Source organism: Oncorhynchus nerka, linkage group LG10 (genome assembly GCF_034236695.1).
Source record: "Oncorhynchus nerka isolate Pitt River linkage group LG10, Oner_Uvic_2.0, whole genome shotgun sequence".
NCBI classification, from domain to species: Eukaryota; Metazoa; Chordata; class Actinopteri; order Salmoniformes; family Salmonidae; genus Oncorhynchus; species Oncorhynchus nerka.
Genome location: NC_088405.1, coordinates 57,947,667 through 57,974,701, shown reverse-complemented (window position 1 = coordinate 57,974,701; position 27,035 = coordinate 57,947,667). Strand labels below are relative to the sequence as shown.

At 43.5% G+C, this 27,035-nt stretch overlaps 1 protein-coding gene across 3 annotated transcripts in view; it reads right to left on the bottom strand.

Annotated features, from left to right (window-relative positions):
• The window catches only part of LOC115135704 (roundabout homolog 2-like), a 263,498-nt gene that overhangs the window by 68,769 nt on the left and 167,694 nt on the right, over nt 1-27,035 (bottom strand). For all 3 annotated transcript variants that reach the window (XM_065023620.1, XM_065023621.1, XM_029670682.2), the window contains 2 exons: nt 21,504-21,628; nt 20,303-20,474 (listed from right to left, as the gene is read on the bottom strand). In XM_065023620.1, coding sequence (XP_064879692.1) covers nt 20,303-20,474; nt 21,504-21,628 — 297 coding nt within the window. The remainder of the gene's footprint in view (nt 1-20,302; nt 20,475-21,503; nt 21,629-27,035) is intronic.

Sequence of the window (27,035 nt, the reverse complement as noted above, 5' to 3'; positions counted from 1 at the left end):
ACCTTCCAACCCTACTACAGTAGTGCTCAGATACATACAACCTGTCTAACCTTCCAACCCTACTACAGTAGTGATCAGATACATACAACCTGTCTAACCTTCCAACCCTACTACAGTAGTGCTCAGATACATACAACCTGTCTAACCTTCCAACCCTACTACAGTAGTGATCAGATACATACAACCTGTCTAACCTTCCAACCCTACTACAGTAGGTATCAGATACATACAACCTGTCTAACCTTCCAACCCTACTACAGAAGTGCTCAGATACATACAACCTGTCTAACCTTCCAACCCTACTACAGTAGTGCTCAGATACATACAACCTGTCTAACCTTCCAACCCTACTACAGTAGTGATCAGATACATACAACCTGTCTAACCTTCCAACCCTACTACAGTAGTGATCAGATACATACAACCTGTCTAATCTTCCAACCCTACTACAGAAGTGCTCAGATACATACAACCTGTTTAACCTTCCAACCCTACTACAGTAGGTATCAGATACATACAACCTGTCTAACCTTCCAACCCTACTACAGAAGTGCTCAGATACATACAACCTGTCTAACCTTCCAACCCTACTACAGTAGTGCTCAGATACATACAACCTGTCTAACCTTCCAACCCTACTACAGTAGTGCTCAGATACATACAACCTGTCTAACCTTCCAACCCTACTACAGTAGTGCTCAGATACATACAACCTGTCTAACCTTCCAACCCTACTACAGTAGTGATCAGATACATACAACCTGTCTAACCTTCCAACCCTACTACAGTAGTGCTCAGATACATACAACCTGTCTAACCTTCCAACCCTACTACAGTAGTGCTCAGATACATACAACCTGTCACACCTTCCAACCCTACTACAGTAGTGATCAGATACATACAACCTGTCTAACCTTCCAACCCTACTACAGTAGTGATCAGATACATACAACCTGTCTAATCTTCCAACCCTACTACAGTAGTGATCAGATACATACAACCTGTCTAACCTTCCAACCCTACTACAGTAGTGATCAGATACATACAACCTGTCTAACCTTCCAACCCTACTACAGTAGTGCTCAGATACATACAACCTGTCTAACCTTCCAACCCTACTACAGTAGGTATCAGATACATACAACCTGTCTAACCTTCCAACCCTACTACAGTAGTGCTCAGATACATACAACCTGTCTAACCTTCCAACCCTACTACAGTAGTGCTCAGATACATACAACCTGTCTAATCTTCCAACCCTACTACAGTAGGTATCAGATACATACAACCTGTCTAACCTTCCAACCCTACTACAGTAGTGCTCAGATACATACAACCTGTCTAACCTTCCAACCCTACTACAGTAGGTATCAGATACATACAACCTGTCTAACCTTCCAACCTACTACAGTAGGTATCAGATACATACAACCTGTCTAACCTTCCAACCCTACTACAGTAGTGCTCAGATACATACAACCTGTCTAACCTTCCAACCCTACTACAGTAGGTATCAGATACATACAACCTGTCTAACCTTCCAACCCTACTACAGTAGTGCTCAGATACATACAACCTGTCTAACCTTCCAACCCTACTACAGTAGGTATCAGATACATACAACCTGTCTAACCTTCCAACCCTACTACAGAAGTGCTCAGATACATACAACCTGTCTAACCTTCCAACCCTACTACAGTAGTGCTCAGATACATACAACCTGTCTAACCTTCCAACCCTACTACAGTAGTGCTCAGATACATACAACCTGTCTAATCTTCCAACCCTACTACAGTAGGTATCAGATACATACAACCTGTCTAACCTTCCAACCCTACTACAGAAGTGCTCAGATACATACAACCTGTCTAACCTTCCAACCCTACTACAGTAGTGCTCAGATACATACAACCTGTCTAACCTTCCAACCCTACTACAGTAGTGATCAGATACATACAACCTGTCTAACCTTCCAACCCTACTACAGTAGTGATCAGATACATACAACCTGTCTAATCTTCCAACCCTACTACAGAAGTGCTCAGATACATACAACCTGTTTAACCTTCCAACCCTACTACAGTAGGTATCAGATACATACAACCTGTCTAACCTTCCAACCCTACTACAGAAGTGCTCAGATACATACAACCTGTCTAACCTTCCAACCCTACTACAGTAGTGCTCAGATACATACAACCTGTCTAACCTTCCAACCCTACTACAGTAGTGCTCAGATACATACAACCTGTCTAACCTTCCAACCCTACTACAGTAGTGCTCAGATACATACAACCTGTCTAACCTTCCAACCCTACTACAGTAGTGATCAGATACATACAACCTGTCTAACCTTCCAACCCTACTACAGTAGTGCTCAGATACATACAACCTGTCTAACCTTCCAACCCTACTACAGTAGTGCTCAGATACATACAACCTGTCTAACCTTCCAACCCTACTACAGTAGTGGTCAGATACATACAACCTGTCTAACCTTCCAACCCTACTACAGTAGTGATCAGATACATACAACCTGTCTAATCTTCCAACCCTACTACAGTAGTGATCAGATACATACAACCTGTCTAACCTTCCAACCCTACTACAGTAGTGATCAGATACATACAACCTGTCTAACCTTCCAACCCTACTACAGTAGTGCTCAGATACATACAACCTGTCTAACCTTCCAACCCTACTACAGTAGGTATCAGATACATACAACCTGTCTAACCTTCCAACCCTACTACAGTAGTGCTCAGATACATACAACCTGTCTAACCTTCCAACCCTACTACAGTAGTGCTCAGATACATACAACCTGTCTAATCTTCCAACCCTACTACAGTAGTGCTCAGATACATACAGCCTGTCTAATCTTCCAACCCTACTACAGTAGGTATCAGATACATACAACCTGTCTAATCTTCCAACCCTACTACAGTAGTGATCAGATACATACAACCTGTCTAATCTTCCAACCCTACTACAGAAGTGCTCAGATACATACAACCTGTTTAACCTTCCAACCCTACTACAGTAGGTATCAGATACATACAACCTGTCTAACCTTCCAACCCTACTACAGAAGTGCTCAGATACATACAACCTGTCTAACCTTCCAACCCTACTACAGTAGTGCTCAGATACATACAACCTGTCTAACCTTCCAACCCTACTACAGTAGTGCTCAGATACATACAACCTGTCTAACCTTCCAACCCTACTACAGTAGTGCTCAGATACATACAACCTGTCTAACCTTCCAACCCTACTACAGTAGTGATCAGATACATACAACCTGTCTAACCTTCCAACCCTACTACAGTAGTGCTCAGATACATACAACCTGTCTAACCTTCCAACCCTACTACAGTAGTGCTCAGATACATACAACCTGTCTAACCTTCCAACCCTACTACAGTAGTGATCAGATACATACAACCTGTCTAACCTTCCAACCCTACTACAGTAGTGATCAGATACATACAACCTGTCTAATCTTCCAACCCTACTACAGTAGTGATCAGATACATACAACCTGTCTAACCTTCCAACCCTACTACAGTAGTGATCAGATACATACAACCTGTCTAACCTTCCAACCCTACTACAGTAGTGCTCAGATACATACAACCTGTCTAACCTTCCAACCCTACTACAGTAGGTATCAGATACATACAACCTGTCTAACCTTCCAACCCTACTACAGTAGTGCTCAGATACATACAACCTGTCTAACCTTCCAACCCTACTACAGTAGTGCTCAGATACATACAACCTGTCTAATCTTCCAACCCTACTACAGTAGGTATCAGATACATACAACCTGTCTAACCTTCCAACCCTACTACAGTAGTGCTCAGATACATACAACCTGTCTAACCTTCCAACCCTACTACAGTAGGTATCAGATACATACAACCTGTCTAACCTTCCAACCCTACTACAGAAGTGCTCAGATACATACAACCTGTCTAACCTTCCAACCCTACTACAGTAGGTATCAGATACATACAACCTGTCTAACCTTCCAACCCTACTACAGTAGTGCTCAGATACATACAACCTGTCTAACCTTCCAACCCTACTACAGTAGTGCTCAGATACATACAACCTGTCTAACCTTCCAACCCTACTACAGTAGGTATCAGATACATACAACCTGTCTAACCTTCCAACCCTACTACAGAAGTGCTCAGATACATACAACCTGTCTAACCTTCCAACCCTACTACAGTAGTGCTCAGATACATACAACCTGTCTAACCTTCCAACCCTACTACAGTAGTGCTCAGATACATACAACCTGTCTAACCTTCCAACCCTACTACAGTAGTGCTCAGATACATACAACCTGTCTAACCTTCCAACCCTACTACAGTAGTGCTCAGATACATACAACCTGTCTAACCTTCCAACCCTACTACAGTAGTGATCAGATACATACAACCTGTCTAATCTTCCAACCCTACTACAGTAGTGCTCAGATACATACAGCCTGTCTAATCTTCCAACCCTACTACAGTAGGTATCAGATACATACAACCTGTCTAATCTTCCAACCCTACTACAGTAGTGATCAGATACATACAACCTGTCTAACCTTCCAACCCTACTACAGTAGTGATCAGATACATACAACCTGTCTAACCTTCCAACCCTACTACAGTAGGTCAGATACATACAACCTGTCTAACCTTCCAACCCTACTACAGTAGTGCTCAGGTACATACAACCTGTCTAATCTTCCAACCCTACTACAGTAGTGCTCAGATACATACAACCTGTGTAATCTTCCAACCCTACTACAGTAGTGCTCAGATACATACAACCTGTCTAACCTTCCAACCTACTAGTAGTGCTCAGATACATACAACCTGTCTAACCTTCCAACCCTACTACAGTAGTGCTCAGATACATACAACCTGTCTAATCTTCCAACCCTACTACAGTAGTGCTCAGATACATACAACCTGTCTAACCTTCCAACCCTACTACAGTAGTGCTCAGATACATACAACCTGTCTAACCTACATACAACCTGTCTAATCTTCCAACCCTACTACAGTAGTGCTCAGATACATACAACCTGTCTAATCTTCCAACCCTACTACAGTATTGCTCAGATACATACAACCTGTCTAATCTTCCAACCCTACTACAGTATTGCTCAGATACATACAACCTGTCTAATCTTCCAACCCTACTACAGTAGGTGCTCAGATACATACAACCTGTCTAACCTTCCAACCCTACTACAGTAGGTATCAGATACATACAACCTGTCTAACCTTCCAACCCTACTACAGTATTGCTCAGATACATACAACCTGTCTAACCTTCCAACCCTACTACAGTAGGTATCAGATACATACAACCTGTCTAACCTTCCAACCCTACTACAGTAGTGCTCAGATACATACAACCTGTCTAATCTTCCAACCCTACTACAGTAGTGCTCAGATACATACAACCTGTCTAATCTTCCAACCCTACTATAGTAGTGCTTCAACCTGTCTAACCCCAACCCTACTACAGTAGTGCTCAGATACATACAACCTGTCTAATCTTCCAACCCTACTACAGTAGGTGCTCAGATACATACAACCTGTCTAATCTTCCAACCCTACTACAGTAGTGCTCAGATACATACAACCTGTCTAACCTTCCAACCCTACTACAGTAGTGCTCAGATACATACAACCTGTCTAACCTTCCAACCCTACTACAGTAGTGCTCAGATACATACAACCTGTCTAACCTTCCAACCCTACTACAGTAGGTGCTCAGATACATACAACCTGTCTAATCTTCCAACCCTACTACAGTAGTGCTCAGATACATACAACCTGTCTAACCTTCCAACCCTACTACAGTAGTGCTCAGATACATACAACCTGTCTAACTTCCAACCCTACTACAGTAGTGCTCAGATACATACAACCTGTCTAATCTTCCAACCCTACTACAGTAGGTATCAGATACATACAACCTGTCTAACCTTCCAACCCTACTACAGAAGTGCTCAGATACATACAACCTGTCTAACCTTCCAACCCTACTACAGTAGTGCTCAGATACATACAACCTGTCTAATCTTCCAACCCTACTACAGTAGGTATCAGATACATACAACCTGTCTAACCTTCCAACCCTACTACAGAAGTGCTCAGATACATACAACCTGTCTAACCTTCCAACCCTACTACAGTAGTGGTCAGATACATACAACCTGTCTAACCTTCCAACCCTACCACAGTAGTGCTCAGATACATACAACCTGTCTAACCTTCCAACCCTACTACAGTAGTGCTCAGATACATACAACCTGTCTAACCTTCCAACCCTACTACAGTAGTGCTCAGATACATACAACCTGTCTAACCTTCCAACCCTACTACAGTAGTGATCAGATACATACAACCTGTCTAACCTTCCAACCCTACTACAGTAGGTATCATATACATACAACCTGTCTAACCTTCCAACCCTACTACAGTAGTGCTCAGATACATACAACCTGTCTAACCTTCCAACCCTACTACAGTAGTGCTCAGATACATACAACCTGTCTAACCTTCCAACCCTACTACAGTAGTGCTCAGATACATACAACCTGTCTAACCTTCCAACCCTACTACAGTAGTGCTCAGATACATACAACCTGTCTAACCTTCCAACCCTACTACAGTTGGTATCAGATACATACAACCTATCACACCTTCCAACCCTACTACAGTAGTGCTCAGATACATACAACCTGTCTTACCTTCCAACCCTACTACAGTAGTGCTCAGATACATACAACCTGTCTAATCTTCCAACCCTACTACAGTAGGTATCAGATACATACAACCTGTCTAACGTTCCAACCCTACTACAGTATTGCTCAGATACATACAACCTGTCTAATCTTCCAACCCTACTACAGTATTGCTCAGATACATACAACCTGTCTAACCTTCCAACCCTACTACAGTAGTGCTCAGATACATACAACATGTCTAATCTTCCAACCCTACTACAGTAGTGCTCAGATACATACAACCTGTCTAATCTTCCAACCCTACTATAGTAGTGCTCAGATACATACAACCTGTCTAACCTTCCAACCCTACTACAGTAGTGCTCAGATACATACAACCTGTCTAATCTTCCAACCCTACTACAGTAGTGCTCAGATACATACAACCTGTCTAACCTTCCAACCCTACTACAGTAGTGCTCAGATACATACAACCTGTCTAACCTTCCAACCCTACTACAGTAGTGCTCAGATACATACAACCTGTCTAATCTTCCAACCCTACTACAGTATACATACAACCTGTCTAACCTTCCAACCCTACTACAGTAGTGCTCAGATACATACAACCTGTCTAATCTTCCAACCCTACTACAGTATTGCTCAGATACATACAACCTGTCTAACCTTCCAACCCTACTACAGTATTGCTCAGATACATACAACCTGTCTAATCTTCCAACCCTACTACAGTATTGCTCAGATACATACAACCTGTCTAATCTTCCAACCCTACTACAGTAGGTATCAGATACATACAACCTGTCTAACCTTCCAACCCTACTACAGTATTGCTCAGATACATACAACCTGTCTAACCTTCCAACCCTACTACAGTAGGTATCAGATACATACAACCTGTCTAACCTTCCAACCCTACTACAGTAGTGCTCAGATACATACAACCTGTCTAATCTTCCAACCCTACTACAGTAGTGCTCAGATACATACAACCTGTCTAACCTTCCAACCCTACTACAGTAGTGCTCAGATACATACAACCTGTCTAACCTTCCAACCCTACTACAGTAGTGCTCAGATACATACAACCTGTCTAATCTTCCAACCCTACTACAGTAGGTATCAGATACATACAACCTGTCTAACCTTCCAACCCTACTACAGAAGTGCTCAGATACATACAACCTGTCTAACCTTCCAACCCTACTACAGTAGTGCTCAGATACATACAACCTGTCTAATCTTCCAACCCTACTACAGTAGGTATCAGATACATACAACCTGTCTAACCTTCCAACCCTACTACAGAAGTGCTCAGATACATACAACCTGTCTAACCTTCCAACCCTACTACAGTAGTGGTCAGATACATACAACCTGTCTAACCTTCCAACCCTACTACAGTAGTGATCAGATACATACAACCTGTCTAATCTTCCAACCCTACTACAGTAGTGATCAGATACATACAACCTGTCTAACCTTCCAACCCTACTACAGTAGTGATCAGATACATACAACCTGTCTAACCTTCCAACCCTACTACAGTAGGTATCAGATACATACAACCTGTCTAACCTTCCAACCCTACTACAGTAGTGCTCAGGTACATACAACCTGTCTAATCTTCCAACCCTACTACAGTAGTGCTCAGATACATACAACCTGTCTAATCTTCCAACCCTACTACAGTAGTGCTCAGATACATACAGCCTGTCTAATCTTCCAACCCTACTACAGTAGGTATCAGATACATACAACCTGTCTAATCTTCCAACCCTACTACAGTAGGTATCAGATACATACAACCTGTCTAACCTTCCAACCCTACTACAGTAGTGCTCAGATACATACAACCTGTCTAACCTTCCAACCCTACTACAGTAGTGATCAGATACATACAACCTGTCTAACCTTCCAACCCTACTACAGTAGTGATCAGATACATACAACCTGTCTAATCTTCCAACCCTACTACAGTAGTGCTCAGATACATACAACCTGTCTAATCTTCCAACCCTACTACAGTAGTGCTCAGATACATACAACCTGTCTAACCTTCCAACCCTACTACAGTAGTGCTCAGATACATACAACCTGATTAACCTTCCAACCCTACTACAGTAGTGATCAGATACATACAACCTGTCTAACCTTCCAACCCTACTACAGTAGGTATCAGATACATACAACCTGTCTAACCTTCCAACCCTACTACAGTAGTGCTCAGATACATACAACCTGTGTAATCTTCCAACCCTACTACAGTAGTGCTCAGATACATACAACCTGTCTAACCTTCCAACCCTACTACAGTAGTGCTCAGATACATACAACCTGTCTAACCTTCCAACCCTACTACAGTAGTGCTCAGATACATACAACCTGTCTAATCTTCCAACCCTACTACAGTAGGTATCAGATACATACAACCTGTCTAACCTTCCAACCCTACTACAGAAGTGCTCAGATACATACAACCTGTCTAATCTTCCAACCCTACTACAGTAGGTATCAGATACATACAACCTGTCTAACCTTCCAACCCTACTACAGTAGTGCTCAGATACATACAACCTGTCTAATCTTCCAACCCTACTACAGTAGGTATCAGATACATACAACCTGTCTAACCTTCCAACCCTACTACAGTAGTGCTCAGATACATACAACCTGTCTAATCTTCCAACCCTACTACAGTAGTGATCAGATACATACAACCTGTCTAACCTTCCAACCCTACTACAGTAGTGATCAGATACATACAACCTGTCTAATCTTCCAACCCTACTACAGTAGTGATCAGATACATACAACCTGTCTAACCTTCCAACCCTACTACAGTAGTGATCAGATACATACAACCTGTCTAACCTTCCAACCCTACTACAGTAGGTATCAGATACATACAACCTGTCTAACCTTCCAACCCTACTACAGTAGTGCTCAGATACATACAACCTGTCTAACCTTCCAACCCTACCACAGTAGGTATCAGATACATACAACCTGTCTAACCTTCCAACCCTACTACAGAAGTGCTCAGATACATACAACCAGTGCAGATACATACGACCTGTCTAACCTTCCAACCCTACTACAGTAGTGATCAGATACATACAACCTGTCTAATCTTCCAACCCTACTACAGTAGTGATCAGATACATACAACCTGTCTAACCTTCCAACCCTACTACCGTAGTGCTCAGATACATACAACCTGTGTAATCTTCCAACCCTACTACAGTAGTGCTCAGATACATACAACCTGTCTAACCTTCCAACCCTACTACAGTAGTGCTCAGATACATACAACCTGTCTAACCTTCCAACCCTACTACAGTAGTGCTCAGATACATACAACCTGTCTAATCTTCCAACCCTACTACAGTAGGTATCAGATACATACAACCTGTCTAACCTTCCAACCCTACTACAGAAGTGCTCAGATACATACAACCTGTCTAATCTTCCAACCCTACTACAGTAGGTATCAGATACATACAACCTGTCTAACCTTCCAACCCTACCACAGTAGTGCTCAGATACATACAACCTGTCTAATCTTCCAACCCTACTACAGTAGGTATCAGATACATACAACCTGTCTAACCTTCCAACCCTACTACAGTAGTGCTCAGATACATACAACCTGTCTAATCTTCCAACCCTACTACAGTAGTGCTCAGATACATACAACCTGTCTAATCTTCCAACCCTACTACAGTAGTGCTCAGATACATACAGCCTGTCTAATCTTCCAACCCTACTACAGTAGGTATCAGATACATACAACCTGTCTAATCTTCCAACCCTACTACAGTAGGTATCAGATACATACAACCTGTCTAACCTTCCAACCCTACTACAGTAGTGCTCAGATACATACAACCTGTCTAACCTTCCAACCCTACCACAGTAGGTATCAGATACATACAACCTGTCTAACCTTCCAACCCTACTACAGAAGTGCTCAGATACATACAACCAGTCTAACCTTCCAACCCTACTACAGTAGTGATCAGATACATACAACCTGTCTAACCTTCCAACCCTACTACAGTAGTGATCAGATACATACAACCTGTCTAATCTTCCAACCCTACTACAGTAGTGATCAGATACATACAACCTGTCTAACCTTCCAACCCTACTACAGTAGTGATCAGATACATACAACCTGTCTAACCTTCCAACCCTACTACAGTAGGTATCAGATACATACAACCTGTCTAACCTTCCAACCCTACTACAGTAGTGCTCAGGTACATACAACCTGTCTAATCTTCCAACCCTACTACAGTAGGTATCAGATACATACAACCTGTCTAACCTTCCAACCCTACTACAGTAGTGCTCAGATACATACAACCTGTGTAATCTTCCAACCCTACTACAGTAGTGCTCAGATACATACAACCTGTCTAACCTTCCAACCCTACTACAGTAGTGCTCAGATACATACAACCTGTCTAACCTTCCAACCCTACTACAGTAGTGCTCAGATACATACAACCTGTCTAATCTTCCAACCCTACTATAGTAGTGCTCAGATACATACAACCTGTCACACCTTCCAACCCTACTACAGTAGTGCTCAGATACATACAACCTGTCTAATCTTCCAACCCTACTACAGTAGGTATCAGATACATACAACCTGTCTAATCTTCCAACCCTACTACAGTAGGTATCAGATACATACAACCTGTCTAACGTTCCAACCCTACTACAGTAGTGCTCAGATACATACAACCTGTCTAACCTTCCAACCCTACCACAGTAGGTATCAGATACATACAACCTGTCTAACCTTCCAACCCTACTACAGAAGTGCTCAGATACATACAACCAGTCTAACCTTCCAACCCTACTACAGTAGGTATCAGATACATACAACCTGTCTAACCTTCCAACCCTACTACAGTAGTGCTCAGATACATACAACCTGTCTAATCTTCCAACCCTACTACAGTAGGTATCAGATACATACAACCTGTCTAACCTTCCAACCCTACTACAGAAGTGCTCAGATACATACAACCTGTCTAATCTTCCAACCCTACTACAGTAGGTATCAGATACATACAACCTGTCTAACCTTCCAACCCTACTACAGTAGTGCTCAGATACATACAACCTGTCTAATCTTCCAACCCTACTACAGTAGGTATCAGATACATACAACCTGTCTAACCTTCCAACCCTACTACAGTAGTGCTCAGATACATACAACCTGTCTAATCTTCCAACCCTACTACAGTAGTGCTCAGATACATACAACCTGTCTAATCTTCCAACCCTACTACAGTAGTGCTCAGATACATACAGCCTGTCTAATCTTCCAACCCTACTACAGTAGGTATCAGATACATACAACCTGTCTAATCTTCCAACCCTACTACAGTAGGTATCAGATACATACAACCTGTCTAACCTTCCAACCCTACTACAGTAGTGCTCAGATACATACAACCTGTCTAACCTTCCAACCCTACCACAGTAGGTATCAGATACATACAACCTGTCTAACCTTCCAACCCTACTACAGAAGTGCTCAGATACATACAACCAGTCTAACCTTCCAACCCTACTACAGTAGTGATCAGATACATACAACCTGTCTAACCTTCCAACCCTACTACAGTAGTGATCAGATACATACAACCTGTCTAATCTTCCAACCCTACTACAGTAGTGATCAGATACATACAACCTGTCTAACCTTCCAACCCTACTACAGTAGTGATCAGATACATACAACCTGTCTAACCTTCCAACCCTACTACAGTAGGTATCAGATACATACAACCTGTCTAACCTTCCAACCCTACTACAGTAGTGCTCAGGTACATACAACCTGTCTAATCTTCCAACCCTACTACAGTAGGTATCAGATACATACAACCTGTCTAACCTTCCAACCCTACTACAGTAGTGCTCAGATACATACAACCTGTGTAATCTTCCAACCCTACTACAGTAGTGCTCAGATACATACAACCTGTCTAACCTTCCAACCCTACTACAGTAGTGCTCAGATACATACAACCTGTCTAACCTTCCAACCCTACTACAGTAGTGCTCAGATACATACAACCTGTCTAATCTTCCAACCCTACTATAGTAGTGCTCAGATACATACAACCTGTCACACCTTCCAACCCTACTACAGTAGTGCTCAGATACATACAACCTGTCTAATCTTCCAACCCTACTACAGTAGGTATCAGATACATACAACCTGTCTAATCTTCCAACCCTACTACAGTAGGTATCAGATACATACAACCTGTCTAACGTTCCAACCCTACTACAGTAGTGCTCAGATACATACAACCTGTCTAACCTTCCAACCCTACCACAGTAGGTATCAGATACATACAACCTGTCTAACCTTCCAACCCTACTACAGAAGTGCTCAGATACATACAACCAGTCTAACCTTCCAACCCTACTACAGTAGGTATCAGATACATACAACCTGTCTAACCTTCCAACCCTACTACAGTAGTGCTCAGATACATACAACCTGTCTAATCTTCCAACCCTACTACAGTAGGTATCAGATACATACAACCTGTCTAACCTTCCAACCCTACTACAGTAGTGCTCAGATACATACAACCTGTCTAATCTTCCAACCCTACTACAGTAGTGCTCAGATACATACAACCTGTCTAATCTTCCAACCCTACTACAGTATTGCTCAGATACATACAACCTGTCTAACCTTCCAACCCTACTACAGTAGTGCTCAGATACATACAACCTGTCTAATCTTCCAACCCTACTACAGTAGTGCTCAGATACATACAACCTGTCTAATCTTCCAACCCTACTATAGTAGTGCTCAGATACATACAACCTGTCACACCTTCCAACCCTACTACAGTAGTGCTCAGATACATACAACCTGTCTAACCTTCCAACCCTACTACAGTAGTGCTCAGATACATACAACCTGTCTAATCTTCCAACCCTACTACAGTATTGCTCAGATACATACAACCTGTCTAACCTTCCAACCCTACTACAGTATTGCTCAGATACATACAACCTGTCTAATCTTCCAACCCTACTACAGTATTGCTCAGATACATACAACCTGTCTAACCTTCCAACCCTACTACAGTAGGTATCAGATACATACAACCTGTCTAACCTTCCAACCCTACTACAGTATTGCTCAGATACATACAACCTGTCTAACCTTCCAACCCTACTACAGTAGGTATCAGATACATACAACCTGTCTAACCTTCCAACCCTACTACAGTAGTGCTCAGATACATACAACCTGTCTAAAATTGCTGCACTGACACCACCTTCATTAACGTTTAGCCATGTGTACTGCCTAACTGTTACATTCCTTACTCTCCACACATCAGAAAGCTCAAACTCAGTTAATAAACCAGACAGGCAAATAGCTGACCGCAGGTGAGGTTCTTCAGCAGTGCGATCAAGAGTAAAATCCACTGTACAGTTCCAGTCCCCCCTTAAAACATACACCCCTCTTGGTCACACTCTCTTAAGGTTTCCTTTATTTGATCAAATACAGCAATACGCCCTGTACCCTCATTAGGAGCATAAACATAACAAAAGATTAAGAAAATAACATAATATCTGCCTTGACCAATAAAACCCAACCATTGACAATCTCTGTTGTAGATACCACAGTCACCCCTAAGCCCGAAGAAAACAAAATTGCCACCCCAGCACTGAAATTAGTATATGCTGCCCCTCCCACCACATATCCCAGTCAATCGCGTTAGCCTCATCACAATGATTCTGTAAAAAAACTACATTATGCCTTTTCTGTTTTATTACTTCTAATACCCAAGCCCACTTATTCCTTCCCATTTCCCCATAAATATTGAGAGAACCTACCTTTGGAAAACTCAGCAAAAAAAAGAAACGTCTTCTCACTGTCAACTGCATTTATTTTCAGCAAACATGTGTAAATATTTGTATGAACATAACAAGATTCAACAACTGAGACATAAACTGAACAAGTTCCACAGACATGTGACTAACATAAATGGAATAATGTGTCCCTGAACGAAACAGTCAGTATCTGGTGTGGCCACCAGCTGCATTAGTACAGCAGTGCATCTCCTCCTCATGGACTGCACCAGATTTGCCAGTTCTTGCTGTGAGACGTTACCCCACTCTTCCACCAAGGCACCTGCAAGTTCCCAGACATTTCTGGGGGGGAATGGCCCTAGCCCTCACCCTCTGATCTAACAGGTCCCAGATGTGCTCAATGGGATTGAGATCCGGACTCTTTGCTGGCCATGGCAGAACACTGACATTCCTGTCATTCAGGAAACCACGCACAGAACGAGTAGTATGGCTGGTGGCATTGTCATGCTGGAGGGTCATGTCAGGATGAGCCTGCAGGAATGGTACCACATGAGGGAGGATGTCTTCCCTGTAACGCACAGCATTGAGATTGCCTGCAATGACAACAAGCTCAGTCCGATGATGCTGTGACACAACACCCCAGACCATGACGGACCATCCACCTCCAAATTGATACCACTCCAGAGTACAGGCCTCGGTGCAACGCTCATTCCTTCGACGATAAACGCGAATCCGACCATCACCCCTGGTGAGACAAAACCACCACTCGTCAGTGAAGAGCAGTCCTGTCTGGTCCATCGACGGTGGGTTTGTGCCCATAGGTGACGTTGTTGCCGGTGATGTCTGGTGACGACCTGCCTTACAAAGAGGCCTACAAGCCCTCAGTCTAGCCTTTCTCAGCCTATTGTGGACAGTCTGAGCACTGATGGAGGGATTGTGTGTTCCTGGTGTAACTCGGGCATTTGTCATTCTGTACCTGTCCCGCAGGTGTGATATTTGGATGTACCGATCCTGTGCAGATGTTGTTACACGTGGTCTGCCACTACGAGGACGATCAGCTGTACGTCCTGTCTCCCTGTAGCGCCGTCTTAGGCGTCTCACAGTACTGACATTGCAATTTATTGCCCTGGCCACATATGCAGTCCTCATGCCTCCTTGCAGCATGCCTAAGGTACATTCACGCAGATGAGCAGGGACCCTAGGCATCTTTCTTTTGGTGTTTTTCAGAGTCAGTAGAAAGGCCTCTTTAGTGTCCTAAGTTTTCATAACTGTGACCTTCATTTCAACAACCGTTCCACAGGTGCATGTTCATTAATTGTTTATGATTCATTGAACAAGCATGGGAAACAGTGTTTAAACCCTTTACAGTGAAAATGTGCAAAGTTATTTGGATTTTTACGAATTATCTTTGAGATTACCTCCATATAACAAAGAGAAAGGAAAAGCAGAAGAAACCACAGAGAAACCCGACAAAGAGAAAAAAACACCATGAGGCATGATCGTCATCATTGTTTTAATTTTCTCTTAACCTTTCCCCAATACCTTTTGCTGCCATGACAGCAGTAACAACATTCTTCAAGTGGAAACGCTTCTTCACACTCAACTGGACTAACCCTACCATCTTCTCTACCACCACAGCTAACCTCATAAACTTATCAACATCAAAAAAATCTGCCAATTTGACAGATTTCCCAAAAGTCTGATCCAGGAACCCATTTACCTCCTCTAGATTCGAAATTGAGTAGTCGCCAGCTGCTATCATATCAGGAGAGATGTCCTTCTCCTGATCCTCCTCAACTGGAGTGCCAGGTAGCCTAGTGGTTAGAGCATGGGGCCAGTAACTGAAAGGTTGCTAGATCAAATCCCCTAGCTGACAAGGTATACATCTGTTATTCTGCCCCTGAACAAGGCAGTTAACCTTTTTGAGATAGGGGGCAGCATTTTGACTTTTGGATGAATACCATGCCCAGAGTGAACTGCCTCCTACTCTGTCCCAGATGCTAATATATGCATATTATTAGTGTGGGATAGAAAACACTCTGAAGTTTCTAAAACTGTTTGAATGATGTCTGTGAGTATAACATAACTCATATGCAGGCGAAAACCGGAGAAAAATCCAACCAGGAAGTGGAACATCTGAGGTTTGTAGTTTTTCAAAGCTTGGCAGTGGGATATGGATACAGTTGCACTTCCTACGGCTTCCACTAGATGTCAACCATCTTTAGAAACTTGAATGAGAATTAGTGGGTTGAAACAAGTGGCTATTTGGACATAAATGAAATCTGACACAGCGGCTGCATTAACCTCTTCAATCGACCCTCTACTTTTTTGAACATTCTGTTAAAAATCGCGCAACATTTCAGCGCCCTGCTACTCATGCCAGGAATATAGTATATGCATTTGCTTAGTCTGTGTGGATAGAAAACACTCAGACGTTTAAAAAACTGGTTAAATCACTGCTGTGGCTTTACCAGAACGGCATTTACATCGAAAAGCACAGGAAAAACTGATCACTGAAAATGGGGAAAATATATCCATGCGCTACTTGAACCCATTGATAAACGTGAACCACAATTAATTGACTGAGGTTGCAGTACCTACAGCTTCCACAGGGTGTCTAGAGTCTTGTCATTTCCCTTCGAGTTTTTTCTTGGTCAAACACATACAGGACACCGTATCTAATCCGGTCTAGGACCGGATATTTTCGTTGAGTTTCTAGCCGGACATTTTTCCAGACGGACAGCTAATAATCTTTACATCGCCTCCTGATGAATTTTATCACTTATTAACGTTTACTAATACCTAAAGTTGCATTACAAATGTATTTCGAAGTGTTTTGTGAAAGTTTATCGTCGACTTTTTGAATTTTAAAAAATGACGTTACGTTTTGAAACAATGTTTTTTTCGTTTATCACACAGTCTACATATAACGATATCTAGGCTTTATATGGACCGATTTAATCGAAATAAAGACCCTAATAGTGTTTATGGGACATCTAGGAGTGCCAAAAAAGAAGATGGTGAAAGGTAATGAATGTTTTCTATTTTATTGTGCGGTTTGTGTAACGCCGAAATGCTAATTATTTTGTTTACGTCCCCTGTGGGTCTTTTGGGGTGTTGCATGCTATCAGATAATAGCTTCTCATGCTTTCGCCGAAAAGCATTTTAAAAATCTGACTTGTTGCCTGGATTCACAACGAGTGTAGCTTTAATTCGATACCCTGCATGTGTATTTTAATGAACTTTTGAGTTTTAACTAATACTATTAGCATTTAGAGTAGCGCATTTGCATTTCCAGAGCTCTAGTTGGGACGCAAGCGTCCCGGGTAGAAGCAACAGGTTAAGGAGAAGTCTATCTTTAATTATGTGAATAACACTTGTATCTTTTATCAATGTTTATTATGAATATTTCTGCAAAATAACCGGATGTTTTGGAATCACAACATTACTGCACGTAAGGCGCCAATGTAAACTGAGATTTTTGGATATAAATATGCACATTATCGAACAAAACATACATGTATTGTGTAACATGATGTCCTATGAGTGTCATCTGATGAAGATCATCAAATGTTAGTGATTAATTTTATCTATATTTCAGCTTTTTGTGACTCCTATCTTTGGCTGGAAAAATGGCTGTGTTTTTTTGACTTGGCTATGACCTAACATAATCATATGTTGTGCTTTCCTGTAAAGCATTTTTTAAATCGGACACGATGGGTAGATTAACAAGATGTTTATCTTTCATTTGCTGTATTGGACTTATTAATGTGTGAAAGTTAAATATTTAGCAAAAATATTTAGGAATTTCGCGCGCTGCCTTTTCAGCGGAATGTTGTCGAGGGGTTCTGCTAGCGGAACGCCTGCGCTAGAAAAGTTTACCCACTGTTCCCAGGCTGTCATTGTAAATAAGAATTTGTTCTTAACTGACTTGCCTAGTTAAACAAAATGATTTTAAACTTAGGCCACAGACCCCTCACATCCCTCTCCCCACTTGTATCAGTGGGCCAGCAGCATACCACCCTGCATACCACTGCTGGCTTGCTTCTGAAGCTAAGCAGGGTTGGCCCTGCTCAGTTCCTGGATGGAAGACCAGATGCTGCTGGAAGTGGTGTTGGAGGGCCAGTAGGAGGCACTCTTTCCTCTGGTCTAAAAAAAATATCCCAATGCCCCAGGGCAGCCCTGTGTAGGGTGCTGTCTTTCGGATGGGATGTTAAACGGGTGTCCTGACTCTCTGAGGTCATTAAAGATCCCATGGCATGTTCCCCTCTGGCACAAGCTGCAACTCAGTACCCTCAACACGGACAACTTGTTCCTCAGCAACAGGAGCTTGTGACTGCTGTACCATTCTCGGCCCACCTTTCTCTACATCAGTGGGCTCAGGCGTTACGAGGACCGCCTGCACCTCTGCCTTCTCCCTTTTCGGGCAAGCCTGTCGCTTAGGGCCAACATCCCCACACTCAAAACACTGTTGACTATCCATAGTAGCATAAGCCATAGTCTGTTGTCATACTTTGCTCCGTTGAGTCCAAAAACATAAACACCTGTCGACGAAACGACATGTTTCAAAGCCGGGTTTTGCAACCCAATGGGACAATCTTAATTGAAAGGAAGAGAAAAGAGAGAGAGTGAGAGACAGAGAGAGAGGAGGGCAAACAGCTCCCAACTGGCAATACCTCAGCACTTAAGATAATGATGCTCATCGAGAGGAGGAGAGAAGTGTAAATGTAACACTCCATCAGGGAGAGAGTTTTCATCTGAACAGTTTCACTCTTTTCAGGATTTTCATGGCCTCTCTATGGTTCAACTTCTCACAGTGAGACGCTAATGAAAAGGATGAAGGCATTTGACCGATTAGCTCCTGCAGCGTTTGGCACATCACATCTCAGCCAAGATAAGTGCCAAGCATTAAACAGACAGCCTCTGACGCATTTTATGGCCGGCCCTTCAGTCAATGTTTTCATGCAAGTGTGTGTGTGTGTGTAACGTCTGCTTCCAACTCACACTCTCAAACACATAGATCTCCTGAACGCAGCTCACTCTCCAGATCCCAATCACCTGAATTCTGATCACCTGTTCACACACCTGTATGTCATCATCACACACTCCTTAGTTCAGTTCTTTGCACCCCATCATTGTGAGGTATTGTTTGTTTTGTGACACTTTTATTCGGAGTGCTGTGTTTCCCGAAATGTAATCCTCCCATGTATGATAGTATTGGCCTGCCTCACTAATGACGCCTTTTGTCTATACCCTGCCTGTACTTTAACCTTTCGGATTTCCTGTATCAACCTATTGCCTGATCTCCCGGACAACGTTACTAGGCTTTTCCCTGCCAGTACTGTTGCCTTTTTGGACTGTGTATGACCTTCTGCCTGCCCCTGGACCCAGCTACCTGCCTCCTCCTGTGGTCCTTTACCAACAAACACCTCCTGCGCCCTGCGCTTAAAACCAGCTCTCTGTCTCCCATGTTCGTTACAGTGTTTGTGGGCTTGCATTTAGCTGTGCATTGTTCTCAGGCAAGGCGCACAATTGTGTTGGCAAAGGTTCTGCAGGTGTCTGTTGGTTAGGATATGCATCTGCAGGTGCACAGTGTCTGCAGTGTCTTGTGTGTGTGTGTGTGTGTGTGTGTGTCCGCGGTGTATACGTGCTGTATGCTCTCACCGTCTGCCACCTCCAGCTGAGCCTTGGCCAGGATGCTGCCGGCCACAGTGAGGGCCTGGCAGGTGTAGTAGCCTGCATCAGAGCGCTGTACACAGGAGATGGTCAGCTCTCCACTGACTGACACTGACACACGGCTGTCTCCCTGGGCTGGCTGGCTTGGGAACAGCAGATCCTGGAAAGATAGGAGAGACTCATTAACATGGTGTTTTGTCCTGTGCCCAATAGAAAACCAGCAGGAAACATGGCGAGATACAATTGACATGTTGCAGTTAATAGCGAGGGTGAATAGTACATGTTAACTGTCCTGTGCTAAATGGTTAATACATTCAGTTAGTTATATAAGAGATGTGAAGGAAGAGGAGAGACATTTAGAGTGACAGGAATTAAACAGAGGGAGTTTTAATTGCAGTGAGTGTCATCCTTGGCAACAGTGTAGTCCCACACACCACACATGTACAATGCGAGAGCACACTGCATTGACTAAAAAGCACCAACAAGTCAAACCAATCATCTGGAGCCTTGCTCTGTTTTCCTCCATGTCCATTCTCAGTGTTCATTACTGACTAGCGCTCCTATTCACTCACTTATCCTAGAAATGTGTGTGTAATTCAGTAGTAAGTGTGGGGGAAGAGGGGTCAGGGTCCTCTATCTGCTCAAGGTGGTTAGTCATTTACACTGTGGGTGAGAGGCGGTCAGCCCTGCCCGTGAAGAAGCCCTGCAGTAGGGGTCTTGACATTGAGTGAGTCCTCACTGCCGCCCACTCATAGCCTTGAGATCTCGATCTCTCTATCGCTTAAATGAGATTTTTCCCCATTCCGCGTCCTGAGAGCAGACAAACGGAGGGGAAGGCAAGGACATTAACCTAATCCCATTATGCCTAATGATGCTAATGCAGCAAATTAATGCTGTTTGTGAAAAAAATGGCTGGTCAGAGCATGCGGGGTGGACTGATGATTGATGGCCACTTCATTATGTGACTGTCATGGGGACGGGAGTCCTGACCGCCCCCTCTGGTCCCATGACCCTAGCCACAGTCCAATCAGGACCAAACCTTCATGTCTCAATTAAGACAATTAGGAGAAGGTTGTTTTTGTTCATGTGCGTAAGAAGAGGCCAACACACATAGGCAAGAGCTAACACACGCAGGCACAGTCAAGTATGCAGACATTCAACACACGTTATTCAAACAGGTGTTTCTTACCTGGCTGCCCTCTCGTTGCCAGAACACAGTGGGTTGGGGGTTGCCCTTGGTCTCACAGGGGAAGGTGGCTGTGCGCCCCTGAGCCACGATCTGGTCCCGGGGTCGCACCACAAACTGGGGAGCCTCTGAAGACCAAAGGTCAGAGAAGTGAAACCACTGTCACCACAACACAGCAGGAAGACATTTAGAGTCAGTTCTGATTATGTGCAAAAACGAATCAAGGGAAGCAAAAGGTTACAGCTACAGGCTACAAGCTACAGGCTACAGGGAACATGCAACAGGTGAGTGTCTAGTAGTCTCTCTGAAGAAACATTACTACAGGTACCAGACCATACAGACCATTCATCCTGCTGGCCACAAACCTGAATGAATGAAACCAACTCATGAGCACGGGTGCTTTTACATACATTCTCCCCTTGTAGTCTCTACATCAGAACTACTGCATATCAACTACAATATCTTGACCAGCAAGTTGGAGAAACAGAGGGGTTACAACTAACTTAACAACACACAACTAAATGGAGGGCTGGGTTGGGTGGTTCAAACTAAGGAGGTACATGTGCATGTATTAGTATGTTGAATGATCAGGTGTGCAGGTGTTAATGGGTGTGTATGTACAGTACCAGTCAAAAGTTTGGACACACCACTATATATTTTATATTTGAGATTCTTCAAAGTAGCCACCCTTTGCCTTGATGACAGCTTTGCACACTCTTGGCATTCTCTCAACCAGCTACATGCATTTCAATTAACAGGTGTGCCTTGTTAAAAGTTCATTTGTGGAATTTCTTTATTATTTATCTCCTTCTTATTGAGTTTGAGCCATTTGCGACAAGGTAGGGGTGGTATACAGAAGAATGCCCTATTTGGTGAAAAACAAAGTCCATATTATGTCAAGAACAGCTCAAATAAGCATAGAGAAATGAGAGTCCATCATTACTTTAAGACATGAAGGTCAGTCAATCTGGAACATTTCAAGAACTTTGAAAGTTGCTTCAAGTGCAGTTGCAAAAACCATCAAGCGCAATGATGAAACTGACTCTCATGATGACCGACACAGGATGACCCAGAGTTACCTCTGCTGCAGAGGATAAGTTCATTAGAGTTAACTGCACCTCAGATTGCAGTCCAAATAAATGCTTCACAGAGTTCAAGTAACAGACACATCTCAACATCAATTATTCAGAGGAGACTTTGTGAATCAGGCCTTCATGGTTGAATTGCTGCCAAGAAACCACTACTAAAACACCAAAAAGCAGAAGAAACTTGCTTGGGCCAAGACACACGAGTGGAATAGACATTAGACTGGTGGAAATCTGTCCTTTGGTCTGATGAGTCCAAATGTTAGGTTTTTGGTTCCAACTGCCATGTCTTTGTGAGACGCAGAGTAGGTGAACGGACGATCGCCGCATGCGTGGTATCCACTGTGAAGTATGAAGGTGTGATGGTGTAGGGGTGCTTTGCTAGTGACACTGTCAGTAATTTATTTAGAATTCAAGGCCCACTTAACCAGCATGGCTACCACAGCATCTGCAGTGATACACCATCCCATCTGGTTTGCGCTTAGTGGGACTATAATTTGTTTTTCAACAGGACAATGACCCAAAACACACCTCCAGGCTGTGTAAGGGCTATTTGACCAAGAAGGAGAGTGATGGAGTGCTGCATCAGATGCTCAGCATATGTGGGAACTCATTCAAGACAGTTGGAAAAGCATTCCTCATGAAGCTGGTTGAGAGAATGCCAAGAGTGTGCAAAACTGTCGTCAAGGAAAAGGGTGGCTAATTTGAAGAATCTAAAATCTAAATTATAAGCTGGGTGGTTCGAACCCTGAATGCTGATTGGCTGACACTTGTGCTATATCAGACCATATACCATGGGAATGACAAAACATTTATTTGTACTGCTCTAAGTATGTTGGTAATACAGTTTATAATAGCAATAAGGCACCTCGGGGGTTTGTGGTTTATGGCCAATAAACTCAGCAAAAAAAGCTAACTTAACATGTGTAAATATTTGTATGAACATAAGATTCAACAACCGAGACATAAGCTGAACAAGTTCCACAGACATGTGACAAACATAAATTGAATAATGTGTCCCTGAACAAAGGGGGAGTTAAAATCTAAAGTAACAGTCAGTATCTGGTGTGGCCACCAGCTGAATTAAGTACTGCACTGCATCTTCTCCTCATGGACCGCATCATATTTGCCACTTTTTGCTGTGAGATGTTACCCCACTCTTCCACCAAGGCACCTGCAAGTTCCCAGACATTTCTGGGGGGGAATGGCCCTAGTCCTCACCCTCCGATCAAACAGGTCCCAGATGTGCTCGAACATGCTCAATGGGATTGAGATCCGGGCTCTTCGCTGGCCATGGCAGATAACTGACATCCCTGTCTTGCAGGAAATCATGCACAGAACAAGCAGTATGGCTGGTGGCATTGTCATTCTGGAGGGTCATGTCAGGATGAGCCTGCAGGAAGGGTACCACATGAAGGAGGAGGATGTCTTCCCTGTAACGCACAGCATTGAGATTGCCTGCAATGACAACAAGCTCAGTCCGATGATACTGTGACACACTGCTCCAGACCATGACGGTCCCTTGACCTCCAAATCGATCCCGCTCCAGAGTACAGGCCTCGGTGTAATGCTTATTCCTTCAACGATAAACGCGAATCTGACCATCACCCCTGGTGAGACAAAACCTTGACTCGTCAGTGAAGAGCACTTTTTGCCAGTCCAGCGATGGTGGATTTGTGCCCATATGCGACATTGTTGCCGGTGATATCTGGTGAGGACCTGCCTTACAACAGGCCTACAAGCCCTCAGTCCAGCCTCTCTCAGTCTATTGTGGACAGTCTGAGCACTGATGGAGGGATTGTGTGTTCCTGGTGTAACTGTACCTGTCCCGCAGGCGTGATGTTCAGATGTACCGATCCTGTGCAGGTGTTGTTACACGTGGTCAGCCACTACGAGGACGATCAGCTGTCCGTCTTGTTTCCCTGTAGCACTGTCTTAGGCGTCTCACAGTACGGATATTGCAATTTAATGCCCTGGCCACATCTGCAGTCCTTATGCCTCCTTGCAGCATGCCTAAGGCACATTCACGCAGATGAGCAGGGACTCTGGGCATCTTTCTTTTGGTGTTTTTCAGAGTCAGTATAAAGTGTCCTAAGTTTTCATAACTGTGACGTTAATTGTCTACCGTCTGTAAGCTGTTAGTGTCTTAACGACCATTCCACAGGTGCATGTTCATTAATTGTTTATGGTTCATTGAACAAGTATGGACAACAGTGTTAAAACCCTTTACAATGAAGATCTGTGACCTTATTTGGAATTTTACAAATTATCTTTGAAAGACAGGGTCCTGAAAAGGGGACATTTCTTTTTTTGCTGAGCTTATATCATGGCTAAGGGCTGTATCCAGGCACTCCGCTTTGCGTCGTCATATATTGGCCATATACTACAACCCCTCGGGCCTTATTGCTTAATTATATTTTGATTTGTTTAACAGTTTTTTGGTTACTACATGATTCCATATGTGTTATTTCAAAGTCTTCACTATGTCTTCACTATGTCACGGGCCTGATCCATTTCACCTGTCCTTGTGCTTGTCTCCACCACCTCCAGGTGTCGCCCATCTTCCCCACTTATCCTCTGGGTATTTATACCTGTGTTTTCTGTCTGTCTGTGCCAGTTGGTCTTGTTTGTCAAGCTTACCAGCGGTCGTCCTGTCAGCGCCTGTCTTTTCCCTGCCTCTCTTTTTCTCGTCCTCCTGGTTTTTGACCCTTGACTGTCCTGACCCTTTACCCGCCCGCCTGACCACTCTGCCTGTCCCTGACCCTGAGCCTGCCGTCCTGTACCTTTGCTCCACCTCTGGATTACTGAACTCTGCCTGTCCCTGACCCTGAGCCTGCCGTCCTGTACCTTTGCTCCACCTCTGGATTACTGAACTCTGCCTGTCCCTGACCCTGAGCCTGCCGTCCTGTACCTTTGCTCCACCTCTGGATTACTGAACTCTGCCTGTCCCTGACCTGTCATTTGCCTGCCTCAGTGCTTACAATAAACATTGTTACTTCACACAGTCTGCACTTGGGTCGTACCTTGATTCCTGATACGCTATTATTCTACAATGTAGAAAGTAGTCAAAATAAAGAAAAACCCTTGCGTGAGTAGGTGTGTCCAAAATTTTGACTGGTACTGTAAGTCTAGGAATATTTATTGAGCTTTAGCATGTGTGTATATGTGTGAGTGTGTGTGTGTGTGCATGTGTGTATGTTGTGTGTGACAGAGAAAAAGAAAGCAATGCATGCACAATGGGATCAGCTCATACTTACCAACAGGACGAGCTGGTGACAGAACAATGGTATGGGTGGGTGAGGACAAAACACAAGATGGAGAAGAGGAGAGGATAGGAGAGGGAAAGAAAAAAACATGAAAATCAGAAATGAATGACGTGGTGTTGGGTACAAAACTCCAGCAGGTAAGGAGCAGGAGAATGGGGCTCAGGAAAAGGAAATAAAACCTGGGTGTCATCATTGACGGGTGTATAGTTTAACACAATAGCCTTGTACACTTAGGCGTATTCACCGATGTGGGAACGCCACAGAATTGTCACTTAACAATGTGCTGATGTGAAAGCAAAAGACAGAAAGCTGGATCCCTCAACCTCTTCACCTCAAATACCCTGAAAACACTTTCTCACGCCACCAATTCTCCTATTAACATCCCAGTTGACAGAGGACACAGTGAGGCATGGTGATATTGCAGGCGAGGTGGAATGGATAGTGAGATACAGGGTGGGTAACACAATTGGTTCTGGTTAAGTTGCTCATATCTGAGTGGAGGCTGGAAGTCCTGGTGCATTCATCCAGACTGGGCCCTGGGAGAGCAGCGAGATCACACCAGATAGACTTTAGTATTCAACGTTTGTCCAGGTCCCCAGGACGTCGGGAGATGCCTTCAGTACTGTCCACTCGGGGCAACGTGAGCATGTGTTAATCTCGTCGGCTTGGGGCTTGATAGGACGTTGAGGATGGGGATAAACGAAGGGCTTAAACTGCATGTTTCACCTCTGAGGATCGCGGGTTCAATCTGATGCCAAACCTTGACACTTACCTTATCCCTTACATGTACCCTTACCTTATCCCAAACCTTATCCCTTACCTTATCCCAAACCTTACCCCAAACCGTATCCCTTACATGTACCATTACCTTATCCCAAACCTTATCCCTTACATGTACCCTTACCTTATCCCAAACCTCATCCCTTACATGTACCCTTACCTTATGCCTTACATGTACCCTTACCTTATCCCAAACATTATCCCTTACATGTACCCTTACCTTATCCCAAACCTTAACCCTTACATGTACCCCTACCTTATCCCAAACCTTATCCCTTACACGTACCCTTACCTTATCCCAAACCTTAACCCTTACATGTACCCTTACCCTATCCCAAACCTTATCCCTTACATGTACCCTTACCTTATCCCAAACATTATCCCTTACATGTACCCTTACCTTA